General features: G+C 34.7%; 2 protein-coding genes across 2 annotated transcripts; both read right to left on the bottom strand.

The window, feature by feature from the left end:
- Positions 1–350: 350 nt before the first annotated feature.
- Positions 351–2,450, bottom strand: LOC107488346 (RING-H2 finger protein ATL22-like). The gene is made up of 3 exons (XM_021142306.2): positions 1,679–2,450; positions 1,502–1,576; positions 351–865 (listed from the first exon to the last, which is right to left on the bottom strand). The coding sequence occupies exons 1-3, from the start codon at positions 2,448–2,450 to the stop codon at positions 351–353; spliced, it is 1,362 nt and encodes a 453-aa protein (XP_020997965.2).
- A 13,569-nt stretch (positions 2,451–16,019) lies between these two features.
- Positions 16,020–18,552, bottom strand: LOC107488400 (putative RING-H2 finger protein ATL21A). Its single transcript, XM_016109149.3, has 2 exons — positions 17,593–18,552; positions 16,020–16,650 (listed from the first exon to the last, which is right to left on the bottom strand). The coding sequence occupies exons 1-2, from the start codon at positions 18,362–18,364 to the stop codon at positions 16,184–16,186; spliced, it is 1,239 nt and encodes a 412-aa protein (XP_015964635.1). The 5' UTR covers positions 18,365–18,552; the 3' UTR covers positions 16,020–16,183.
- Positions 18,553–24,957: the final 6,405 nt, after the last annotated feature.

The raw sequence follows: 24,957 nt of genomic DNA, 5'->3' as shown, positions 1-24,957 counted from the left end.
GATCATGTGGGTTAAGTAACCGCCCACTATCTCGAACAATTCTCTTTGGAAGTTTCTCAATGTTAGGCCCATAAAGACTCTTCCTTGATTAAAATGAATGAATGGATGTGTTAATACCCAAGTAAAAAAAAATTAAATGTTTGCTTGATTAGGATTTAAGACTTAAGAAGATACAACTGAAATTTTGGTTAATTAAATGGCTAAATATGTTACCTCTTAATATATTACACCTTAAATATGTGCCTAAGTGTTGATGACAAAAATTTGAAAATTCATCGCGAAAATAATTCAAGTTCATTTTTTATGGTTTATCCATCTCTAAATTAATGATCCGGAGGAACAAGCAGCATTCATATTGGCAATTTTCGGCACAAGGGACAAGTAGCATTCATCTTGAGCCAGGCATCAATACAATGAGAATGAAAAAAGTGATTACACTGTGGCATGCTCCGTAATGTTTCTTTAGCCTCGTACTCACTAAGACATATAGAGCAAACGTTGTCCATTAACATTGTTGGCAATTGTCCACTGTCACCTAGCTGGATAACTGGACATTGTTCTAACTCTATTATTATTGTTGAATTCTCATCGCTGGTGGCAGGGTACCTCTCACTGATTATTGATGATGATTCCATCATTCTTAATCTGCGTAGCTCTCCTAGCTGTCGCTGTTGGCTTAACAACATTCTCCTTGCTCGCGCATGTTGGGTCTCCATGATTCTCTGTCGTAACCTTTCTTCTCTCATCTCCTTAGTTATATGAAATGCTACATAAAATAATAATATTAATATACCTAGCGTTCCCAATCCTATAGCAAACTTGCTCTCTTCCTTTTCACCATAATAATAACTTGGAGGACTTCCACCTGCATCCGCCCAACTCCAATATCAATTATGGAATTTATAATATAAGAGTAAAATCCATTTTCAGCTCCTATTTTTTAATTTAGACAATTCGTATCTTAACGATTGAAAAATGATAATTCACCCCTTATTCTTCTTTTTTTATTAGCGGTATGAGCTTTAATTCTTTTTTTTTTTCAACTAGACACATAAGCCTTTCATAACAATTTCGGCAAATAATGACAAAAAATGAAAAAATACTTTTGTGTTTAGCTCCTATATAATCATTAAAACAACGTCCCAATCAAATGGTTATCACTTTGCATTGTTATTTCGATAATTGTATAAATAATAAATAATCTCAATCAAATAGTTATCATCCATATAAAATAGGTAAAGATCAGATTATATAAGTTAATGTCATACATAAATATTTTTTTATAGAACATTCCCATTAAAGGAATTATGCATCTAACAAAAAAAAAAAAAGTTAAGGACGGAATTGATATTTTTTAATTAAGGTGTGAGTTGTCTAAATTAAAAAAGAACAGAGGCCAAAAAAAAATTTTACTCCTAATATAATCATGCTACAACATATGTACACAAATATTAATCATCCATATATAATATATATTAAAATACAAAATATACATTCTTACTAGTACCGGAAAGTGCTTGCATGTGCCCATTACCATTATTATTGGAATAACCGCTGTCAAGTTCAAGTAACATATCTGCACTAACTCCATACTTTCATGTCAGAACAATTTATTATATAATCTAAGGAAATTAAAGGATCCGGTATTGAGATGAAGATTGAGTTAACAATGTATTACCTTGTTCTTGATTTTTGTGGTTGTAACAAACAACGTCAAAATCAGTATTTGGTATGAAGCCACAGTGTTGATCCTCCTTACAATAACAACTAGGCCTAAACCATTGCAACTTCATATCAAAATGAACAAGTTCATCTCTTATTTGCCGTGATGATATTGAAGAATCATCTTCTGAAACATCCTTAACGGGAAACAAAGCAGACCCAATATTCCTACACCTTGAACTATAATAATTCTCATTCTCAATATCTGACTCTGACAAAACTATAACAGAATAATAATGCTTCTCATCGTCACTCAGGCAAGGAAGACGTAGTTGTGGATCAACATCAATTCCTGCTAATTCGCTGCAATTGTAAAACATCACTCTCTTTGAATTTGGAAGGCCCCATAGGAAGGGTGAATCTTTGATGAGATCCTTGCCCTGCAAGAACCGTTTAGCAAAACACTCATTAGGGTCGTTTACCCAAATATATTGGTGCTCTAGAGAGATGTTTTTGACGATGAATTCTCCTCCTCCATTTGGGAGACTAATCATCAAATTCCTTTGGTTACACGAAACTTCAAAACCTTGGTACCCGCATCGTGCATCTCCTTCAACAAAGCTAGTATGATCCTGTGTCAAATGGAAAGGGAACTCAATAGCTACTTCAGAGCTTCCACAATATCTGCTTCCACAAGCTGGTGAAGTGGTTTTGCTTCTTGTTGCGTTAGCAAGAAACAAGAATTCAAAAATGGAAATTAAGAACAAAGTTATTAGCAAGTTAGCCATTGGACCAATGATCATCAACTAACCCCAAAGCTATGATTACATTATATGTATGTATGTGCTATACTAATACAACATGGGACATGAGTTTCGTGTTGTCCAAGAAGCCATGTTCTTGTGCCGCGTGGTCGGGTAGTCCTAGATGTGCTAGAATCTTAGTTTTAATCGTCCAATACTAATTTATCTCTTTTTTTTCTTATGTAAACAAATATGGACTTATGTATGACCATGCTAATTTGCTTCCGACAATGGACAAAACAAGGCACTAACATTTGAATATAAAAGACGGATCATAACGTAGAAAAAGGAAATCCGATATTTAGGGTTGCAATATTTAATTTGTAGAGGAACAAAAATATCTATTGAAGAACACTGGTTAAATATTCACTAATAATCTCTATATTTGGTCGCTTTTGTTCCTTTTTTGCAATAATTTTTGTAAGGAAAGACAAAAATTGTTCAAAATTTTTTTTTCAATATTTCTTAGTCTAGCAGCTTAAGGATTAGATTGTCGATTTGAGTTCTATTTAAAAATTTATTATTGGCTAATAAATTATTGTATATACAAGGTAGAATTGAAACTCTCAACACTTATTTAAACAGACAAAAAATAAGATAGAAAAAATAGATATTTTATTTTTATGTGAAATCAAAAAAATAAATTAAATACGTAAAATATATATTTATAACAAATTTAAATTATAAAATTATTAGACTTAGTACAAATTTTTGTAAAATCAATTGATTCATTTAAAATTATAATATAAAAAAATTTTAAAAACTATATCGAAATTATAATTACTATAATTACTATGCTAAAAAGCAGATATTTTCATAAAAATGTTTAAAACGTCTTTTTTTTAAAAACACTTACATATAACATTATTATTGAACGAATTAATAAACTGCGGGTTATTATTATTACATTTTTAATAATCAATAGTTAGTTAAATATTCTCTTTTCAATTTTATCTTTAATCCAAATTCATTCTAATCCTAACCTTACTCTTTATTCTTCTATTAACCCACCCCACCATCACTACTATCATGGGTATCCATCCAAACTATTATTAACCCCACATTATCATCATCATTATACATGTCTTTTCATCTCCAATCCACTCTTCTCCACTCCCGTCTGTCCTCACCCCACCATAGCTGCGTCACCATCAACCAACGCTCACCTCCACGATTCGAGATCTGTAAATTGTAATAAGCTAGATCTAGTTGGTGGTGATGGTCAAATGGTCGTCGTTCTTGTTTGAAGGCGATACGTATTCAGGAAGACTTTTTAATTTATGTTTAGTTTGTTTTGTTGTGAGAATTTATTAAAAGATTTGAATTAGTTTTAATTTGTTTAATAGTAATTTTAGAAAGTTTAAATTTAAATCAAATATGATCTAATTTAATAAAGATTAAATTTGATTTAAATTAAATATCTAAAAAAATTTGGCTCATTCTTACGTTGATCTGCTAGGAGTCTATTTAAAAACTCTTTGTTACTTTTTTTTGAATTAATTTTTTGATGAATGAAAATTTTTTTGAGTTTCTTTGAGAAACTTGGATGTGAAAGAGAGAGATAGAGTAATTTCCTTAACTGTTGCATCAAAAAATCATTGAGGTAGAGAAGTTTCTTTCTTTGATTTTTAATCTTACTCTAAATTACGTTTCGTATCATTTGGTATCAGATTTCAGAGTTTTCAAGAGTGGTAAAATGCAAGAATGTTGAGTTCAATTGAAAATAAAAATCAATTATATAAGTGCAAACACGAGTGACCTAATCTGAGTGCCATCATTACACATAATGAGGAATCAGTAGGTGCCATCATCATACCAATAAGTTTCTTAAAAAGCTTCATCAGTTGAAACAAAGTTTAAGATTAGTAAAGGAGTACCACAAAGAATTGTTGTATTTAATGTGCAAAGCTAATGTTAACAAGGGTCCTAAAATTTTTATGACAACAATGGAGAATTTAATCCATTTGGCAATTGAGGTGGAGGCGTAACAACAATTTATGACAATTTGACACTTTTCAGACTCTAATTCTACACAAGATTTTAAAGGAGCAAAGTTTAAGGATACGACAAAATTTACTATGGCAGATTTTAAGAAGGATATTATAGATCGACATGAGCAAATTTCTTCTGATCCTTTCTTTAATTCTACTTCATAGGCAGTGATAGAAGAATTTGTTGAGTATGTTGTAGATGGAGATGAGTACTTACAGGAACCAAAGGTGCAATAGTTCTCAAAGAGGTTATTGGGATGTGAGCAATTTAAAAAATAAGAAAGAAAAAAAATTGAGAGAAGAAGAGACTGAAAAAAAGAGTGCGTATTTCAGTAAAAATAATTAATGTTTAAGTGAAAGAGAGGACAATTTTGAGGAAAAAAACAGAGAATATGAGAGAAAGAAGCCATTAAGAGAAAAAGAAATTGAGAGCAATAAACACACTTGTGAGAGAAATCTTAAAAGTTATAATTTAGACAATAGTTTATTAGTGTCTATGACTTTTAAAGAGTCTTCAGTTTCTCATATATCTAACAATGAATTGCCTAATATTTACATGTCAGATTTTAAAGGTTTTGCAGATCTATTGGTGAATTTTGAAGGAATTAATGTGGATGGAAGGAGTGAAGGGCAATCAATTTTATTCTATAGTGAGTGGCTATATGGAACGTCTCAAGTATTCAACATACGACAAAGTGCAGTTTATTTTGCATTTGATAGTTTAAGTGGTCTTGAACAAAAGGTATGCACAGTAAACTCAATTGATGGACTATTTTTCAAAAGTGATTGAACAAGATTTGAGGATGAATTTTTTTGCAGAGGGGAATAATGATATGTGTTCAAGAGAATTTTTTAGTCTATGTTTAGTTTGTTTTATTGTTAGAATTTGTTAGAAGATTTGATTTAGTTCTGATTTATTTAGTAGTATTTTTAGAAAGTTTAAATTTAAATCAAATCTGATCTAATTAAATAAAAATCAAATCTAATTTAAATTAAATTATCTTTAGAAATTTAAATTCAAATTAGATATCTAAAAAAATTTGGCTCATTCTTAGGTTGATCTACTAGGAGTCTATTTAAAGACTCCCTGTTACTTTTTTTAAATTAATTTTTTGATGAATAAATTTTTTTGATTTTTTTTTAAATTTGGATGTAAACAAAAGAGATAGAGTAATTTATTTAACGATTGTTTCAGGAAATTAAATTGAAGTAGAAAAATTTTTTTCTTTGATTTTTATCTTATTTTGGGTTACGTTTCGTATTAAAAAAAAAGATAAAAAAAGAAGACGTTGGTGATGATAGTTGTGGTTTGGTGGTTGTGGAGGTTAGGGTCTGTGAGATAAAGAATTAATGGTGGTGATAGAAGAGAACGAGAAAAGAGAAGATCAAAGAGTAGAAGAAAGAGTGGCAATGGGGTTGGAGTATTGTAATTGATGTTAATGATGATGATAATAATGGTAGTTAACGGTGATAATGAATAGGTGAGTATTCTACTAATGACAATAACAGTGACATGCTATGAGTTTAGATTGGAGGGGGGAGGGGGTTAGGATTAGCCATTTGTTGGTGATTTTAATTGAAAATAGAATTAGACATTAAAATTATATAAAGGGTAAAATTGTTTAAAAAATATTGATAATTGTTAACTATTAAAAAATTAACTGTAAAAATAAAATTGAAATTAATTTTAAATATTAAGTATAAAATTAAATTAAATTAAATATTATGAATAATTTTAAAAAATTTTAAAAATATCAAAAAAAAAACTTTATCCTAATTTAAATAAATTAAAGAGAAAAATCACAAATTAAATTGTTCCGGGTTTATCCAGAATCGGATGATTGGGCTCGAATGGAAGGCCCAAACATTGAAGAAAGATGGCCTCCGACTTGTTTCTGCCTGGGAGCCGTCGTCCGAATTGTGTGTTTGAAGAAAGGGGGGTGGTACCTGCGAAAACACTCCGATGCCTAAGTCAGCAAGGGGTTAAGCAGGTTTAAGTATATTGGAACTTAAGTTTACCTGAATGCATTAGTGTATTTATAGGTGATGGACTAATAACCACCATTGAGGTAGTTCCACTTCAGATGGTGGATAACCGTCCCTTTATCTTAGAGTTGTTAAGATCACTCTTCTAGAAGTGGGTGTGAGATTTAAGGAGGCAGTTACTTATTTGATTAAGTATCATCTGCCAGCTCATGTCGAATTCGACCTCTTTGGAGAGGTCAGGTGGATCAGTGAAGGCCAATCCTTTGGATTGGGATTTTTTGACTTAATTGGGCATGGCTACTGCGTTGGGTTAGGGTATGAACATTGCCCCTACCCGAGTTCGATCTCTTAGTTATGAGTTGGATTCGAGTATTGATGGAGTTTGGAGATACCAAGGTTAATACTTTCTGACCAAGTTGGAATCCGACGTGATTTTGAATTATCAATTGTCACGTCTTGTCAACCATCACGTCTGTTTGGGTTTTGCATTTACATGCGGGGCAGTTACATTGATAACAGCGCTCTCTTTTAATGATTGCATTGTTTTACTGTTATGCCCCTACTGTGTTATAAATACCTTTCCCTCTTTTTTCTTTCTTTTCTTTGGTTTGCTCTCTAGAACTACTGTTTCATTCCTTTGCTCTTTTTCTCACTTCCCAAAAATCCCCAGGCTCTCTTCTGTTGCCGTGTTCGCCTTTCTATCTTTTTCTTCACAAAGGTTAGTTTTTTGCATCTCCCTTTCGCTTTTTACAGTATTTTTTGTACTTAATATACCGTATGCTTTGAGAGTAAAATTCCTTTGTGATATCTTTACTGTTCGTAGTAGGAAGATTTTTTGAGATTTTGTGTTCTCTTTTTGCGAAAGTCTTTTTGGCTGCGGTTATCCCTGTTCTTTTGTTTGAAAAGAATTATCTTTAGCCTGACTTTTGATGATGCTCCCTTTTTCTTTGTGTAATGTAGGTATATTTCCTTATATATTGCTTTTCTGAAAATGTCTTTCCAAATCTCTGAAACCCTTTCGAGATGGGTAGATACTTCGGTCCTCTCTGAAAAATCTTTAGTGGATGATATTTTTATAACTGAACTCCGAAAGTACCATAGGATTTGTAGCCTAAATGCTGATGAACCCAAATATGAACTAGTGGCCCCGGGCTCTGAAGACCGAGTTTGTTGCGGGAGGCTTAACAACTTTGATCCCCATTTCAATTTCATGTATGATTGCCTTTTTATCCGTTTGGGGGTTACCTTCCCTTTTTCTAATTTTGAGATGGAGATTTTGTCCCACTGTTGAGTAGCTCCTACCCAACTCCACCCTAATTCTTGGGATTTCTTGAAAATATACCAGCTTGTCAGCCAAAAGTTTGACTTTCCGACTTCTTTGAGAATCTTTTTCTACTTTTTCCACCTGACCAAGCCTTTTAGTAAGCAGAACAAGCAACAATGGATTTCTTTTCGAGCTATACAGGGTTGGAAGGTTTTTTTTCTATTTTTGATGAGTCCTTTCATGATTTTAAAAATTTCTTTTTCAAAGTTTAAGCTGTTGAGGGTTATCACCCCTTTTTTCTGAATGACAACCATGAGCCCCGCTTTCAATTATTCTGGGCAGAGGCAGCCCCCGTAGAAAAGTACAATATGGTTGATTTTGATGATGTGGAGGAGGCGATGGTCAAATTTTTTCAAGAGGTTTGGGGACAGGCTCCCAACCTCAATACCAGAAAATTTCTTCTCGGTTCATCGAGTTATGTCTAGACCGAGCTAGGTAGCTTTTATTTTTGATTTTGTAGTTATTTCCTAAATCTTTCGACTTGTGTTGGTCTGCTTGCGTTCGACTTGTATGCTAATCATTCTTAATTTCCTTTTTCAGAAAAAATGAAAAGTGGGTCGAAGGCAGCTTACCAGAAGGTGTAGGAGGTTAAGAGGAATGCTCATGCCCGGGCTGCTGCTCAGGAGGCCGGGGCTTCCATTACTCCTTCTCATCGTCAAGTCTCGAGTTTGGGGACTTCTTCTCAACCCATTTTGGTAAACCCTATTCCTGCTCCTCCTCCTCCTCCTCCTCCTCCTGCTCCCCCAATTCAATCCACCTCGGAACCTGAGAAGAAGAAACGTAAGACCATGGAAGCCGATTCCTCTAGTGTTGGGGATACCGGCTTTGATGGACCTAAATTTACTAGGAAGCACATCCTTCCCTATAGACAAATTGCTATGGATGATGCTACTATCTGAAATCATCTTCAGATCTTGATCCAAGGGAGAATTCGAACTGCTGAGGTCTGTACCTCTCTTCTTGATATCTTTGACAAAACTCCATTGAGCACTACTCAAAAGTCTTTGGAGGATCTCCAAGGAAGGATTGTCATGTATCAAGAGGATGAGAAAAGGTTGCAAGAGGAGAATGATAGGTTGAAGGAAGAGCTTGCTCAGACTCGGGAGAGGGAGGAAACATTGATGGGCTAGTGTGTTATGGCTGAGGGCCTGAAGGAGAAAGCTGAACAGAACTATGTGAGGATTTTTTCTGCCAATCTTAACTTGAAAAAGGAGGTTGAGCAGCTTCGGGAGAGCTACTAGGACTTTGAGGACTCCATTGTTGAGGGTATTGAAGAGGTGTTTAGGGTGCTGAAACAACAAGTCGGAGTCCTTGCTCCCAACTTGGATTTATCCCCTCTTCACCCTGACAAGGTTGTTGTTAATGGAGAGATAATGTCTCCTCCTCACCCTGTTACTGTCTCCGAATTAAAGACGGCAGGGCAGCGCATCATTGAATCCCTTCCTCGTGAGGTTGATATGTCGAATTCTTCCGCTGCTCCTGTTGTGACGTCGACCTGTGATGTTGAAGAGATCCCCCCAACCCCTCTGACTTCTGCGGCCGAACCGACTTCCTCCCCTGCCGATGACCCTAATCCTCTTCTTGGTCCCCAGTGATTTAAGCTATTTAAGGCTCGGCTTGTGGGTCCTTTTTATGAATTCTTTTATATTTGTTTGGTAATTCCTTGATACTTGATCCTATTTTTTAATAGGATCATAAACAACAACTTTTGGTTTTTGGTCCTTTTTGGATGGACCTCTTAACAAAGTGGTTGTTTTACTATGCAATGTTGTTTATGTTTGATGAAACCTTTGTCTGAAGGGTTTTCAATTTACAAAGTTTTTTGTGAAAAAGTCTTTGCTGCTTCGAACTTTATGAAGCTTTTTGAAAAAACTTTTCATGAAGGAAAACTATATGAGTTAGATAATTTTTCTACTGCCCCACGTGATTGGAGGAAAATTTTTCCTTGCCTAATCCTTCCGTTTCGACTCCGCTTTTATGAAAAAACCCTTTCTCCTGGTCTTTTTAAGGGGCTTTAGTATATCTTTGTTTTCCATTGACTTAATCTTTTACGCTCAACTTTGTTTATTGAGTCGTTATTGTAACTTAGGTTATTTTTGCAATGCATTTTGATATGCTCGGGCTATCCAACTTATAAGTCGTTAGCTATCTTACTTTCGAGTTTGTTATGATCAACTTTTATAACCTCTTTACAATGACTTGTACCTTGTCACTTTATCTTGCTGACCATGTAGGTCGGTCAATGGATTTTTGCGCTTTTTCGATCTTAAGTCAGTGCTTATCATAGTAATGATAAATGAAAATTTTAAAGAGAAAAGTAAAGAGATGGAAAAAGAGATGTTATTACTAGTGAAATGTGGTTTCATAAGGGTGCTTTTGCTACTAAGGAAGCGACTTATGGCTTTTCTGCCCCTAGCCCTCGCTTTGATACCTCGTTAAAACCCCTTCAGAAAAATCTTTTTTGGGAAAAAACCATGAAGTCGGGAAAAAGAGTACATCAGAGAGCGAGGTTCGCTTCTAGCTGTAATATCTCTTTATATTGCAAGCGTGCCATGACCTTGGAAGCTCGAATCCTCCTAGGTCGGACACTTTATAATAGGCCTTTCCTAAGACCTCAACTATCTTGTAGGGTCCTTTCCAGTTGGCAGCAAGCTTTCCTTCTCCCGACTTATTCGCTCCAATGTCATTTCAGATGAGGACTAAGTCATCTGAGGCGAAACTTTTTCGAATGACCTTTTGGTTATACCTTGTCGCCATCCTTTGCTTTAACGTTGCTTCCCTTATCTGTGCTTGTTCTCGGACTTCTAGGAGCAACTCGAGTTCTTCTTTTTGGGCTTGAACATTACCGATCTCATTGTAAAATCTCACCCTTGGACTTTGCTCGTTGATTTCAATAGGGATCATGGCTTCAATGTCATAAGCAAGTCGGAAAGGTGTTTCGCTAGTAGTTGAATGAGGTATGGTTCGGTAGGCCCATAGTAACTGAGGAAGCTCTTCATCCCAAACTCCATTTGCTTCTTGAAGCCTTTTCTTTAACACTGTCAATATAACTTTATTGGCCGCTTCTACTTGTCCATTTGCTTGGAGATGCTCGACCGAAGTGAATCGGTGCTTGATTTTCATGCTAGCTACCAAGCTTCTAAATGTAGAGTCAGTGAATTGTGTACCATTATCAGTTGTGATGGAGTGTGTAACTCCAAATTGGGTGATAATATTTCTGTACAGAAATTTCTGACTTCTCTGTGCCGTAATAGTAGCTAATGGCTCTCCTTCTATCCACTTAGTGAAGTAGTCTACCCCCACAATGAGAAACTTTACTAGTCCTGGCGCTTGAGAAAAAGGCCCGAGTAGGTCCAGTCTCCACTTTGCAAAGGGCCATGGAGAAGTTACACTAATGAGTTCTTCTGGGAGAGCGACATGAAAATTTGCATGCACCTGACAAGGTTGACATTTTTTCATGAAGTCGGTGGCATCTCTTTGTAGGGTTGGCTAGAAGAATCCAGCTCGGATAACCTTTCTGGCTAAAGATCTTGCTCCAAGATTGTTTCCAAAGATGCCATTATGCACTTCATCCAAGACTTCTTCCGCCTTAGAACTCGGGACGCACTTCAACAATGGTGTAGATATCCTCCTTTTGTAAAGGATATTTCGTACTAGAGTGTAGTTCTGTGCTTCCCTCCAGATCTTCTTGGCCCCCTTTTGTTCTTTGGGTAGGATGTCAAATTTTAAGTATTCGATCAGAGGAGTCATCCATCCGAGGTCTAATCCGGAAACTTTTAAGACGTCTAACTTGGTGCCTATCTTCATAATTGAGGGTTCTTGGAGAGTTTCTTAGACCAGGTTTATATTGTTTCCCTAGGTTTGGTACTCGCTAACTTGGAGAGAGCGTTTGCTCTGTTGTTAAGTTCTCGAGTTATGTGTCTCACCTCGGTTTCGGGGAATCGCCTAAGGTACTCCATAGTTTTCTCTAAATACATTTTCATGTTTGGGTCTTTGGCCTGATACTCTCCATTAATTTGAGAATTCACAGCTTGAGAGTTGCGGAAGACTACTACTTTGGTTGCTCTGAATTCATTGGCTAGCATTAGTCCAGCGATCAGAGCTTCATATTCTGCCTGATTGTTAGAGGCTGAAAACTCAAATTTCAAGGTAACTTCTATTTGAGTTCCTTCCTGGCTAACCAATATTATGCTAGCATCGCTTCTGACTTTGTTGGATGAGCCATCCACATACAACTCCCAGATTGTGGAGGTCTCCTCTTGATCTCCTGCGTATTCGACCACAAAGTCCGTGAGACATTGGGCTTTGATGGCTGTCCGAGTTTCGTATTTCAAGTCAAATTCGGATAGCTCTATCAGCCATTGAACCATTCTGCCCGCAATATCCATTTTTTAACAGATTTGTTTAATGGGCTAGTTCGTCCAAACTCTGATTGTGTGAGATTGAAAATAAGGCCGAAGCCTTCTAGATGCTACTATCAAGGCGTATGCGAACTTTTCAAGTTTTGATACTTTAGCTCAGGGCCTTGTAACACCTTGCTTGTAAAGTAAATAGAATGCTGTTCGACCTCATCTTCGCGTATTAATGTTGATGCCACGGCCTTCTCGGCGACAGCTAAGTATAACACGAGTTCTTCCCTTGCTTTTGGCCGAGAAAGAATGGGAGGTTGGCTCAGGTACCTTTTGAACTCTTGGAATGACTCTTCGCATTTAGGAGTCCATTCGAACTGACATCCTTTTCTCAGTAGAGAAAAAAGTGGTAGGGATCTTAATGCTGATCCTGCCAAGAATCTGAATAGAGCTGCAAGTCGGCCGTTCAGCTGCTGGACTTCCTTTAAACAGGTCAGGCTCTTCATTTTCAAGACCGCTCTACACTTGTTGAGGTTAGCTTCAATCCCTATTTCTGTTAGCATAAATCCTAAGAATTTTCCAGGCCCCACTGCAAAGGTGCACTTATCGGGATTTAATCTCATCCTATGCAATCATAGGGTATTGAAGACTTGCAAGAGATCATTCAGGAGGTTGGCATCATCCTTGGTCTTCACCAGCATGTCATCCACGTATACCTCCATTAATTCTCCCAGATGAGGTGCAAACACCTTATTCATCAGTCTTTGATACGTGGCCCCTGCATTTTTTAATCCAAATGGCATGACCACGTAGCAATAGTTCGCTCTTGGTGTAATGAACGATATCTTTTCTTGGTATGGCTTGTACATCGGGATTTAATTATATCCCGAGTAGGCATCCATGAATGACAAATATTGATATCCCGAGCTAGAATCTACTAGGGTATCAATATTGGGTAGAGGATATGGGTCTTTTGGGCATGCCTTGTTGAGATCGGTATAGTCAATACACATTCTCCATTTGCCATTATGTTTTTTTACTAACACCACGTTTGCCAGCCAGGCCGGATATTTGACTTCTCTAATAAAACCTGCCTCTAGCAGAGCTTGCACTTGCTCTTTGACCACTTGAGTTCGTTCAGGTCCTAGCTTCTTTCTTCTTTGCTGAACAGGTCGGGATCCGGATGAACAGCCAATCTATGTGAGATTAGTTTGGGGTCTATTCCATGCGAACAGATCGGAATACTCTTGTAGGAGCTGTACCAGCTTCTGCTTCAGATCTTCTACTAAATTGGCTCCTATGTTGGTGTTCTTCTCAATCTCTTGCCTGATTTGTACCTCTTCGGCCCTTCCTATGGGCTTTGGTCGTAGTTCTTCTCTAACCCGGACTCTCCCGAGCTCAATGGTATTGACTTCTTTGCCTTTACCTCTCAAGTTCAGGTTTTCATTGTAATACTTTCTCGCCAGCTTCTGGTCTCCTCTTATGGTAGCGATCCCTCCCGGTGTTGGAAACTTCATGCACAGATGGGGTGTAGAAATTACTACTCCAAGTCGATTTAGGGTTGTTCTGCCTATTAGAGCATTGTAGGCAGAAGCTACATCGACGACAACAAAGTCGATGCTTAAGGTTTTGGATTTCATCACCTTTCCAGATATTGTGTGTAGGGGAAGGAAGCCCAGTCGCTTAATGGGAGTGTCCCCTAATCCGAAGAGGGTATCGGGATAGGCCCTTAGCTTTTTCTCATCCAATCCCAACTTGTCAAATGCTGGTTTGAACAAGATGTCAGCTGAACTCCCTTAATTCACCAGAGTTTTGCGCAGATGAGCGTTTGTGAGAATCATAATGATTACTACCGGATCGTCATGCCCAGGCACAATACCTTGTCCGTCCTCCTTGGTAATAGAAATGGTTGGGAGGTCGGGCACTTCATTCCCGACTTGATAGACTTCCTTCAAATACCTTTTTTGAGATGATTTGGTTGACCCTCCTCTTGCAAATCCTCCCGATATCATATGGATATGTCATTCTGGGATCTACGGAGGCGGACTCCTTCGTCCGTGACCTTCATCATCTCTTTTTCTTTTTCCATGATTGTCCGACCTTTCCATGAGATATCTGTCTAGCCGACCTTCCCTGACCAGCTTTTCTATCACTTTTTTAAGTCGTAGCAATCATTAGTGAAGTGTCCATACAGCTTGTGATATTCACAATATTCATTACAGCTTCCCACCTTCTTGTTCTTAATAGGTTATGGGGGAGGAAGCTTTTCAGCATGAAAAATTTTTCTATAGACGTCGACTAGAGAAACTCGTAAAGGAGTGTAGGACTGGTATTTTCTGGGCCTCTCTTGCCAGACTTCTTCCTTTTTCTTGGGTTCCTTTTCCTATGCTTTTGCTTGGTGAGGGTGCCCCAGCCGCCAGCTTGGTTCTCGTAACCTAGCATTCTCTTCTATGTTGATGTACTTCTCAGCTCGCTCTTGTACATCACTCAAAGAAGTCGGGTGTCTCTTTGAGATAGACTAGGAGAAGGACCTTCTCGGAGTCCATTGACGAGACCCATTATTACTGCCTCAGTGAGCAGATCTTGAATTTCTAAGCACGCCTTATTAAATCTTTCCATGTAGTCTCTCAGGAATTCTCCGACCTCCTATTTGACTCCTACGAGGCTAGGGGCGTGCTTGACCTTGTCTTTTTGAATTGAAAATCGTACAATAAACTTACGCGAGAGGTCGTCGAAGCTGGTCACCAACCTGGGGGGAGGCCATCAAACCACTTCATGGCCGCCTTTGTTAAAGTTGTCAGAAAAACCTTACAACGAGTGGCGTCCGACGCGTCGGCTAAGTACATCCAACTTTTGAAATTGCTGAGGTGATGCTTCGGGTCTGTCGTCCCATCATACAGGTTGATGTCAGGGCTTTTAAAGTTTCTGGGAACTTTGGCCCTCATGATATCCTCAATGAATGGGTCTTCTTCTCCCGATGGGTGTCTTTTCGATCTCTGCGAGAATCCTTATTTCGAAGGTTGGATTCTGGCTTTGAGAGCTTTTCTTCAATCTCTCTTCGTCGCTCGATTTCTCTTCTGAGGCTTCGTTCTGCTTCACGCTGTTGTTCCAGCTCCTGTTCTAGTTGCTCGAGTCGGCCTTGGTGGCCATGTAACAATCCCATTAGGTCGGTAGAGTGAGGTTGCCTATCTTTTCTAGGTTGATGAACCTCGGATGAGATTCCTTTCGGTCCTTGGGTATTCGAGGGACCTTCACCGTGCTGTCCTTCTATTCCTTGTAGGGATATAATCGCTCGATCGTTGTTGACTGCGTCCTGATGCTCTGGATCAGACTCAGATGCAGTGTGTCCGTCTTCGTGCTGGTTGTCCGCCATCATGCGTTGATCTTTCAAGTCCTCGACAATGGCGCCAATGTTCTGGAGTTTACCTAGAACCAGATGATTGGGCTCGAATGGAAGACCCAAACGTTGAAGGAAGGTAACCTCCGACTTGTTCCTGCCTGGGAGCCGCCGTCCGAGTTGTGTGTTTGAAGAAAGGGGGGGTGGCACCTGCGAAGATACTCCGATACCTAAGTCAGCAAGGGGTTAAGCAGGTTTAAGTATATTGGAACTTAGGTTTACCTGAGTGCATCAGAGTATTTATAGGTGGTGGACCAATAACCACCATTGAGGTAGTTCCACATCAGATGGTGGATAATCGTCCCTTTATCTTAGGGTTGTTAAGATCACTCTTCTAGAAGTGGGTGAGAGATTTAAAGAGGCAGTTACTTATTTTAATAAGTGTCATCTACCAGCTCATGTCGAATCTGACATCTTTGGAGAGATCAGGTGGATCAATGAAGGCCAACCCTTTGGATTAGGCCTTTTTGACTTAATTGGGCCTAACTACTGTGTTGGATCAAGATATGAACATAAATCAATTTACTTTCAATTCTGTTTATTTTACAAGTGTAAGTCGATGCTAGAACAGAAAAAAATCGAATTTTTTTTAAATTGACAATAAAAAAGAACAGTATTTTTTGTCGGAAAATATACATTGATCATTCAACAATGATTGGAATGAGTAAACATTAGGAGGAGGAAGATGGAGGGAAAGGCAAAGAGGAGTCGTAATTGGAATTTGATCTTGCGGGCAATTTTCTACACAAAGGGCAAGTAGCATTCATCTTCAGCCACCCATCAATGCAATCAACGTGAAAATAGTGTTGGCACTCTGTTATGGTCCTCAGCACCTCTTTGGGACTGTATTCAGAGAGACATATTGAGCAAATGGTATCATTGGGCCTAGGCAATTGCCCATTCTCACCAACCTCAGTTTTCGGATATCTTTCTATTGATGGGCCATCAAGGCCCATTAGGACAGCTGGAGGGGGAGGGACAATCATGATAGAAAATTCCGGTTGTGTTCTTGATGACTGTTGTCGCTGATCTCGCCTCATCTTTCTGCGTTGCAATAAACATATTAGTCCAATGATGCCAATGACTCCAGGTATTCCCACGCCTATGGTTAGACCAAACCTGGCTTTCCTTGAAAGACCTGACCATTGTCCAAAACCGAAACGGAAGAAAAAGTTAATTAGGGAGCTGTAATGTACTAACGTAATTTCATACTGAGAGTAAAAATTAAAAGCTAAAGTACATGAGCCACAATAAATACAGTAATCTCATCAATTCTCAATTTCTCGTGATAATAGATAGTATACCTATCAAATATTAGATAGTTGATAAAGAATAGATTGAATTACCAAAGTGATAATCGAAAATTTAGACAAAAATAATTCCAAAAGATGTTAAATTTGTTCTCGAAAAATTTAAAAATGAGAAAAAAAGATATTAAATATATATTATAAAAAAATTTTAGAGATTATATTTTAATATAATTTTTTGTAAGTATTATTAGAAAAATAAAATATTTTCATCTTTAAAATTTTGTAATTTTATGTCAAGTAATTTTTTATTTTTATGGTGAATTTTTTAAAAAATAAAAAAATAGAGATTAAATTTTATTCTGATTTTTTTATTTATTTTTTAAATATTTATTCAAATGTTGATACAAAAATTTAGATTAAATAAATAAATTATTTGTTAAATATAATTTTTTTTATTATTTATAAAAAATAATATTTACTAATTATTTTTATCATATTTTTAAATTATTTTATATATGATATTTTTCAGTAATTTTTTTTGTCAAAATCTAAAATTTTCAAATATCAAATTGGTAGTTCACTCTAAAAAATATAACAAAAAGAAAATCACAGGACTTGAAAATTAGAGAGTGAGTATTTCATTCTTAAGACTTGAACCAAAACCATTAATTATTAAAAGATAAAGATACTTGCTACACTATTTTAGCTTGCGTAAGACCAGAAAAAATAAAGCAGAATAAAGCAAAGCCTAGCTTACGTTATTTGTAGACTTCTGAGGTTAAACTTCATTTTTTTTTTAACTTAAGAACAAAAAGAAATGTCAATCGTACCTTGACCTTGGTGTGGAAGATCATAACAAGCAGCATGATCATCGTTAGAATTCGGTAGGAGGCCACAGCGTCCACCACTTTGTATACAAGACGTGCAATCAGGTTCATTCCACCGTAACCGTATATCAACATCGTAACTCATCCAAAACACTTCATACCGTACATAACTGGGAACAGGTGCCAAAGCGGATGTAATAAAGTGGCACGACGATGAATTATTCAACAACCTTTGACGCGTTACTTGCGACGACAACACCGCCAACACGGAATAGCTGAGGTTGTTGCGCGTGGATCCCAAGCACTCTATCATGAGCGGTGATGTTGGGTCGTATGGACAGCTGTAAAACGAGTAATTCTGGTAACTGAAACCGTCGGCTAATTGGAAAGGGGAATCTGCGAGGCTGAATCCACGGTTGAGCATGATCCTTCTTGGGAGGCACTTTTCTTGGTCGTTGATCAGAATTGTTTGCTCATCATTCTCGATCCCGTTTACAACGAAGTCACCGGATTCTGGGAGATTTAGCAACGGTTGTTTCTGATTGTTACACTTGATTTCGAAACCTCGGTACCCACACCGTGTGTTGTTGCCTTCACTGGTCATCCAAAACGGGAATTCAATAGGGAGCGTGTAGTTTCCGCATGAGGCAATAACGGTTGTGTCACAGTTATTAATATTATCACTTGCCTCATCAGCCTCTGTTCTTCTGTACCCAATAATAATAATAATAATCAAGACTACAAGTGTTAGGGAATAATATTGCGGGGTAGTCATAGTTTAGAATATGCATAAAGATATGATGGGAGAATTAATGGATTTGAAGTTGATTATATTCTTCGGATGATGGCTTAGGTTTCTAGCTTGTAGATAGGTATGTATGATTCTACTTGGTCAAATTGTGCTGAGACTGATTGATTTAAATTGGTGGAAACTCGCATAAGCTTTGAATCAAAGCAAAATAAATTATCAAGGTCAGGAGAACTTTACAAGGGTGCTTAGTGTGAATATAATAGTTTAGTATTAGCAAATTAATTTGAAATTTGGAAGTCATGGTCAAGTAATTAGCCAAGTAGTCAACCCAATTTAGTCTTCATTTCATTAATATTTTAATTTGATTTTGATAATGACAAACAAACCAGGTGCTTCTGTTTGTCTTTTGGCTCACGGATGTATATATTTCTCAAGAACTTAGTGTTGTACTACATATAAAAATAAAATATATATTATATAGTACCATTAGTTTGGCTAGAAGAAATATTTAGGAGAAGAAATTAGATTGAAAGTGAAGAACAGTTGGGATGACTGTGGAAGCCTGAAAATTAGAATGGGTAAGAGACTAAGTGCAGTAGTGCAGTTGCCAATTGGTATTTGCTGAGTGATGCGCCAGACTATTTTCGGTAAGAAGAATGTTAAAAAATAATGAGAATTTATTATTTTTGTTTATTAATTAGTTATTAATTAATTAAAAGTATGGATACATTATATAGGATAATAAAGAGATCGAGCACGATATAAATCATACGATTCAAGTAAATTGGTCAAAATGACGAAGTACTCTGATTTTATATGTAACAAAAAAATACTTTTAAAACTTAAAAAAATAAATTTTATCATATTGCTATCAGATCGGCCATACTTTATGGTATAGAGTGTTGGACGTCTAAAGGAGAACACGAACATAAGTTAAGCGTAATAGAAATGAAGATGTTGAGATGAATGATTGATCGTATGCGATTGAATAGAATAAGGAACGAAAATATAATAGAGAGAGTTGGAATAGTACCTATTATGAAAAAATGGTAGAATCGCGTCTCATGTGGTTTGGACATGTGAGAAGAAGACCGATAAAGCACCCAGTCAGGAGGGTGAATGGGATAGAAGATAGATAATGGGTGAAAAGAAGAAGAAGACCATTCATGAGGTAATCAAACGAGATCTACATGTAAACGGTTTCTGTGTAGATATGACATGTGATAGAGTTTAATGACGTCGTTTGATCCTACCTAGTGGGACAAGACTTTGTTATTATTGTTTAAAAATATAAGTTAAGTATGTTATTAGATTATTAAATTAAAAAAATTGAGTTGATGATTAAAAATAATGGTAAAAAATAATAAATTTTAAAATTTTTTTTAATATTTCTATTTCATTATGTTGACCTCTTTTATCTCTTTTTCTTTTTTTTTTATTTTCTTTATTTTGTTAAGTAAAGAATTATCACAAATATAATAATGAAATTAGTCATGCAACAATGCACTACAAATACAAATTAATCGCAAAGACCAAGTATTTTTACAAAAATAATACTATTTAATTCAATACTTTAGTACTGAAATATTCTAATTCATAAAGGCCAAAGTTTTGAAGTATTTTTTTTTAGAGAAAACAAATGCTTACAAAATATTCCAAACACTTATTATCCTTTAACTAGGATCACAAGAAAAACAAAATATCTCTCAATACAAAAATTAATATTTGAATATTTAAAAAAAAAAGACATTGTCTAAACATCTTAATCAAGAAGATAGTCAGAGACAAAATTAGACAATATTTACTAGGGGTTAATATTCTTTTTAATTTTTTATTTTAACAAAAAAAGTTAAAAGTATCTCTATATATAATTTTAATTAAAAATAACAACTAAAACTTAAAATTTATTTTTTATAAAATAACTGAACATATTGTATATTAAAATAATTAAATACAAATATCTCAAAACTAATTTCAAATATTCTAAATATAAGTTGTTACATACTTGTTTTTAGAATCTTCAGATACTATTCAACAAGTGTAATAACATGTGCCATGCACGTGATAAAACTGAATTATAATTTTAAATTATTCTATTAAAATTAATTTCAATTGTAATAATTTAATTAATAAATAAATAATATGATGTGCATTGTTCGTGTCTTTTTAAATATAGTATTAAATGTATTAACTCGAATGTAGCTATTAAGTGTATAAAAATTATGTTTAAATTATGAATTCTCTAAATGAAATTATCCCGTTTAAAATATTTAAATTATGATTTCAATCATAAATTACAATTATGATTTAAAATTTTTTTTTGATATAATATTATATTTTTTTTCATTTTACTATTAATATGTTGATATTGCAAGTCTAAATTACAGTATTTTACTTAATCTTCACTGAAAAAGAAAATAGTTACGTGTTTCTATCATTTAATTTATTTAATATACAATGTGCTAACACTAACGATATTTTTTTAAAAAATATATTGATAAAAATAGATATAATATAATTACAAATATAACATAAATAAATAAAATATATAAATAAATGTGAAACCATATGTTTACCAATGTCTTTGTTAAATTTTAAAAATTAGAGAATAGATTATGTATTTGGTTGCTTGGTGATCACATAGATGATCAAGTAATTGGATTATAAATTAATCTCATAGTGTACATCTTATTTTTTCTCATTTTTGAATGAAAGCGAGAATTAAGGAAGTAAGTAGTAATATATAAAGAAAAAAAAATGCACCACAACACATAATTATAACCTAAAGAAATATTCATATTAAAATTTTACATACTGCAACTCATGAAGATCAATCACAATGTACTGGTCACTTCTCTCTATTTTTGACCATGATATGAGTTTTTCTTTTCTAGTCAAGAATCTAATAACATCTAATTGAACAAAAAAAAAATGAATTAAAAGTACCAAATTAAGAACAAATGAGTGAATAATATAAGAAATTATAACTTCGAACGTGTATAAAATAAAAAGAATTTACTGATTTATTTTATATTAAACGATAAAACTAACAATAGTATATTAATAAAAGGATATACCTTTAAAAAAAGTCACAATACAATTTTAAATATTTTCATAAATAAACTGTTAAAATTTTTGTTATCGATAAAATGATGCTATTATACAATTTTTTGGCAAAACTTAAAATCAAAAGAAAAATAATTTTGTATGGATTAATATAAATTAATTATGTACCAAATAAGTAGAATCGTTCATTTGTTTGTTTCAATATATCAGCACGAGCAAGCAAATTAAAATGATTATTCAGAATTTTACGATCATCGACCAAACGTATTATACCTGACTCCATATTAAAAGATATTTTGCATGTGTGTACAGTCAGAAGATATATATATTCCGCTTGATTTTTCAATCTCAAAATTTGAGAAGACATAGACTTTCCTTTCTACCAATTCATTCTCAAATATTTTTGTCAAATAATTCTTGATTGAACAATGAATTTTATCGTATTGCAAAATAAATTAAATATAAAAGCTATTAGCATTTACAAAGCTATTAAAAAGAATTGTCTTTGACTTGTGAAATGGTGTCGTACTTATAAAATTAACTTAAAATATGAACTGCAAATATTTATAAGAATTTAGTTTTGATACACTAATAGTATAAAGTAGTTTTACACGTGCATCCAATTACGTAATGACACATCAATACAAATAAATACCTTTCACATTGACCGCGTGAATGGTCATCCAAAAAAATGAATTGATTGCACGACTGTATAAAACATTTTACACTGTTAGTGCATCAAAATTAAACTCTATTTATAAATTGAACTTAGCATTACTTAAAAAAATTTAGTAAATGAATCAACTAATCTTATCATCTATTAGAACTATTTCTATATAAACCGTCTTGCACTTGTCAAACTTGAATAGGACTTTCTATATCTTTATAATTCTTATCTTTATTTTTCATACTTTCTCTTTGTATAATTTACTATAGGTGATACTATTGATAGGATCGTAGTTTATAGTCATTAGGTATCGAAAAAAAATAGAATAAAGACTATGTGAAAATTATAAATTTTTTAAATGATAAACATGAAAAGAATTTACTATTGCTTATTATATATACTAATAATATGTCAAAAATTTTAAAAATTTACTAATAATACTAATAGTTTAAAGATAATTTGACTATAGTTATATTACGTAAAATTAAAATCTACTCTTCTAATTTAATATTATATATATTTATTTCTTACATTGTCTAAAATTAAATTGGGATTATGTCTAAGGGCTTAACATGGTAAACAGAATATAATTAATAGGGCAATTTACATATTTAAATAAAATCAGAGAAACCTTTACCCAAATACACAAATCAGAAAGTTGTTACGTGTTTGTGCAAAATGCATTATTATGTAAACCGTGGGAGCCAACCACGGTTTCTGATTTGTACATAAACCGTGACTGGCAGGGATGTTTTATGGAAGGAAAAGTTTGGCTATAAACCGTGGCCACCAACCACGGATTAGGAAGGAAAAGTGTTAGGCATAAACTGTGGGTGGTTACCACGGTTTATGAGGAATTTTGCATTAAACGTAAAACCTCCTAGGCTCCCACGGTTTACGTTTATATGTATATATATACATAATCCGTTGATGCTCAACACAGATCATTTGGAAGCAATAAAAATTTTTGAAACCTTCATAGTTGAGAGAGTTTGAGAGAGAGGGTGGGAGGATTTACTCAGGTTTGAGTGGTGGAGTCATGGAGGATTTTACATATATTTTTAAAATATAATATAGATACATTTTTAATTATATTAATAAGACGATTAATTTACGTCTGAATTCACAATATAAGAGTAACTTTTGTGAAACACGTTGAAGAGGATAAAAGTGTGTTTCAATACTTTGAACGATGTTCTTTGATGTTTGACAACTTTTTTTTTGAACGCCAACTTGATTCTACATCCCAAAAGCTCGTTCATTAGAAGCAAAAAATTATAGCTTCTGCATTTACTCAACCCATGTTTAGGTTGTTGCTTGTTATTATTGATTTTTCCATAATTTTTTCTAAATAAATGCTAAGAACCATAATTTATTGATTATGCATCCCAAAATTTTTTCCATATTTTCTTAGCATTTATTTAGAAAAAATTATGGAAAAACCAATAATAACAAGCAACAACCTAAACGTGGGTTGAGTAAATGCAGAAATTATAATTTTTCGCTTCTAATGAACGAGCTTTTGGGATGCAGAATCAAGTTGGAGTTCAAAAAAAAAGTTTGTCAAACATCAAAGAACATCGTTCAAAGTACTGAAATACACTTTTATCTTCTTCAACGTGTTTCACAAAAGTTACTCTTATATTGTGAATTCAGACGTAAATTAATCATCTTATTAATATAATTAAAAATGTATCTATATTATATTTTAAAAATATATGTAAAATCCTCCATGACTCCACCACTCAAACCTGAGCAAATCCTCCCACCCTCTCTCTCAAACTCTCTCAACTATGAAGGTTTCAAAAATTTTTATTGCTTTCAAATGATCTGTGTTGAGCATCAACGGATTATGTATATATATACATATAAACGTAAACCGTGGGAGCCTAGGAGGTTTTACGTTTAACGCAAAATTCCTCATAAACCGTGGTAACCACCCACGGTTTATGCCTAACACTTTTCCTTCCTAATCCGTGGTTGGTGGCCACGATTTACAGCCAGACTTTTCCTTCCATAAAACATCCTTGCCAGCCACGGTTTATGTACAAATCAGAAACCGTGGTTGGCTCCCACGGTTTACATAATAATGCATTTTGCACAAGCACGTAACAACTTTCTGATTTGTGTATCTGGGTAAAGGTTTCTCTGGTTTTATTTAAAGGGGCCTGCTACACATACAAGCAAAAAGGCCTTACAAGTGTTACAAGCCCCCAGCCCACAAACATTCCACACGCGCACTGAATTATATTGAATGGAGCGTAACATTCACGTGCTCCACTCAAACGGTTACGATTCACGTAAACCGCCCCTTAATGGCAGACTCTTCCACTTCTTCCACTTCTCAAAGCCATTCAGAGAAAAAGCAAACGTTCCATTTTCGAGCATCATTTGATACTGAAAATATACAACTCGTCGCTAAGATTCGAAAATTCCATCAACACAACATAGAACTCTCGATCAAGAATCTCCAAAGAAAACAAAGCTATAATACTCAAGGTACGTTACATTACCATTCCTTTATATTTTCCACATTTCGAAATTGAAGAACTAGGTTTTACTGTTCTTCTACGTTGTTTTACGTTTTACTGTTCTTCTTGCTCTACGTCTCATTTTACAGTTTATGATGTTCTACTTGTTCTAGGTTTTACTGTTATTCTTCGTTCTATGTTACACTGTTCTTCTTAATTCTTCTAGGTGTTACTGTTCTTGTTGTTCTACTTCTTTTGGTAACTAATTTTTGGGGGTATATTCCGTAGTTTGGTGGGTGTATATTAGGTAATTTGTTGGGTGTATATGGCATAAGTTGTTGGGTGTATATTTCTGAACTGATATACTGTAATAGTCAGCAGTTGCTTATATTTGCTTGTCCATGGGTGTATAT

Source organism: Arachis duranensis, chromosome 5, assembly GCF_000817695.3.
Source record: "Arachis duranensis cultivar V14167 chromosome 5, aradu.V14167.gnm2.J7QH, whole genome shotgun sequence".
Lineage (NCBI taxonomy): Eukaryota > Viridiplantae > Streptophyta > Magnoliopsida > Fabales > Fabaceae > Arachis > Arachis duranensis.
This window is presented reverse-complemented; position numbering and strand designations above follow the sequence as displayed.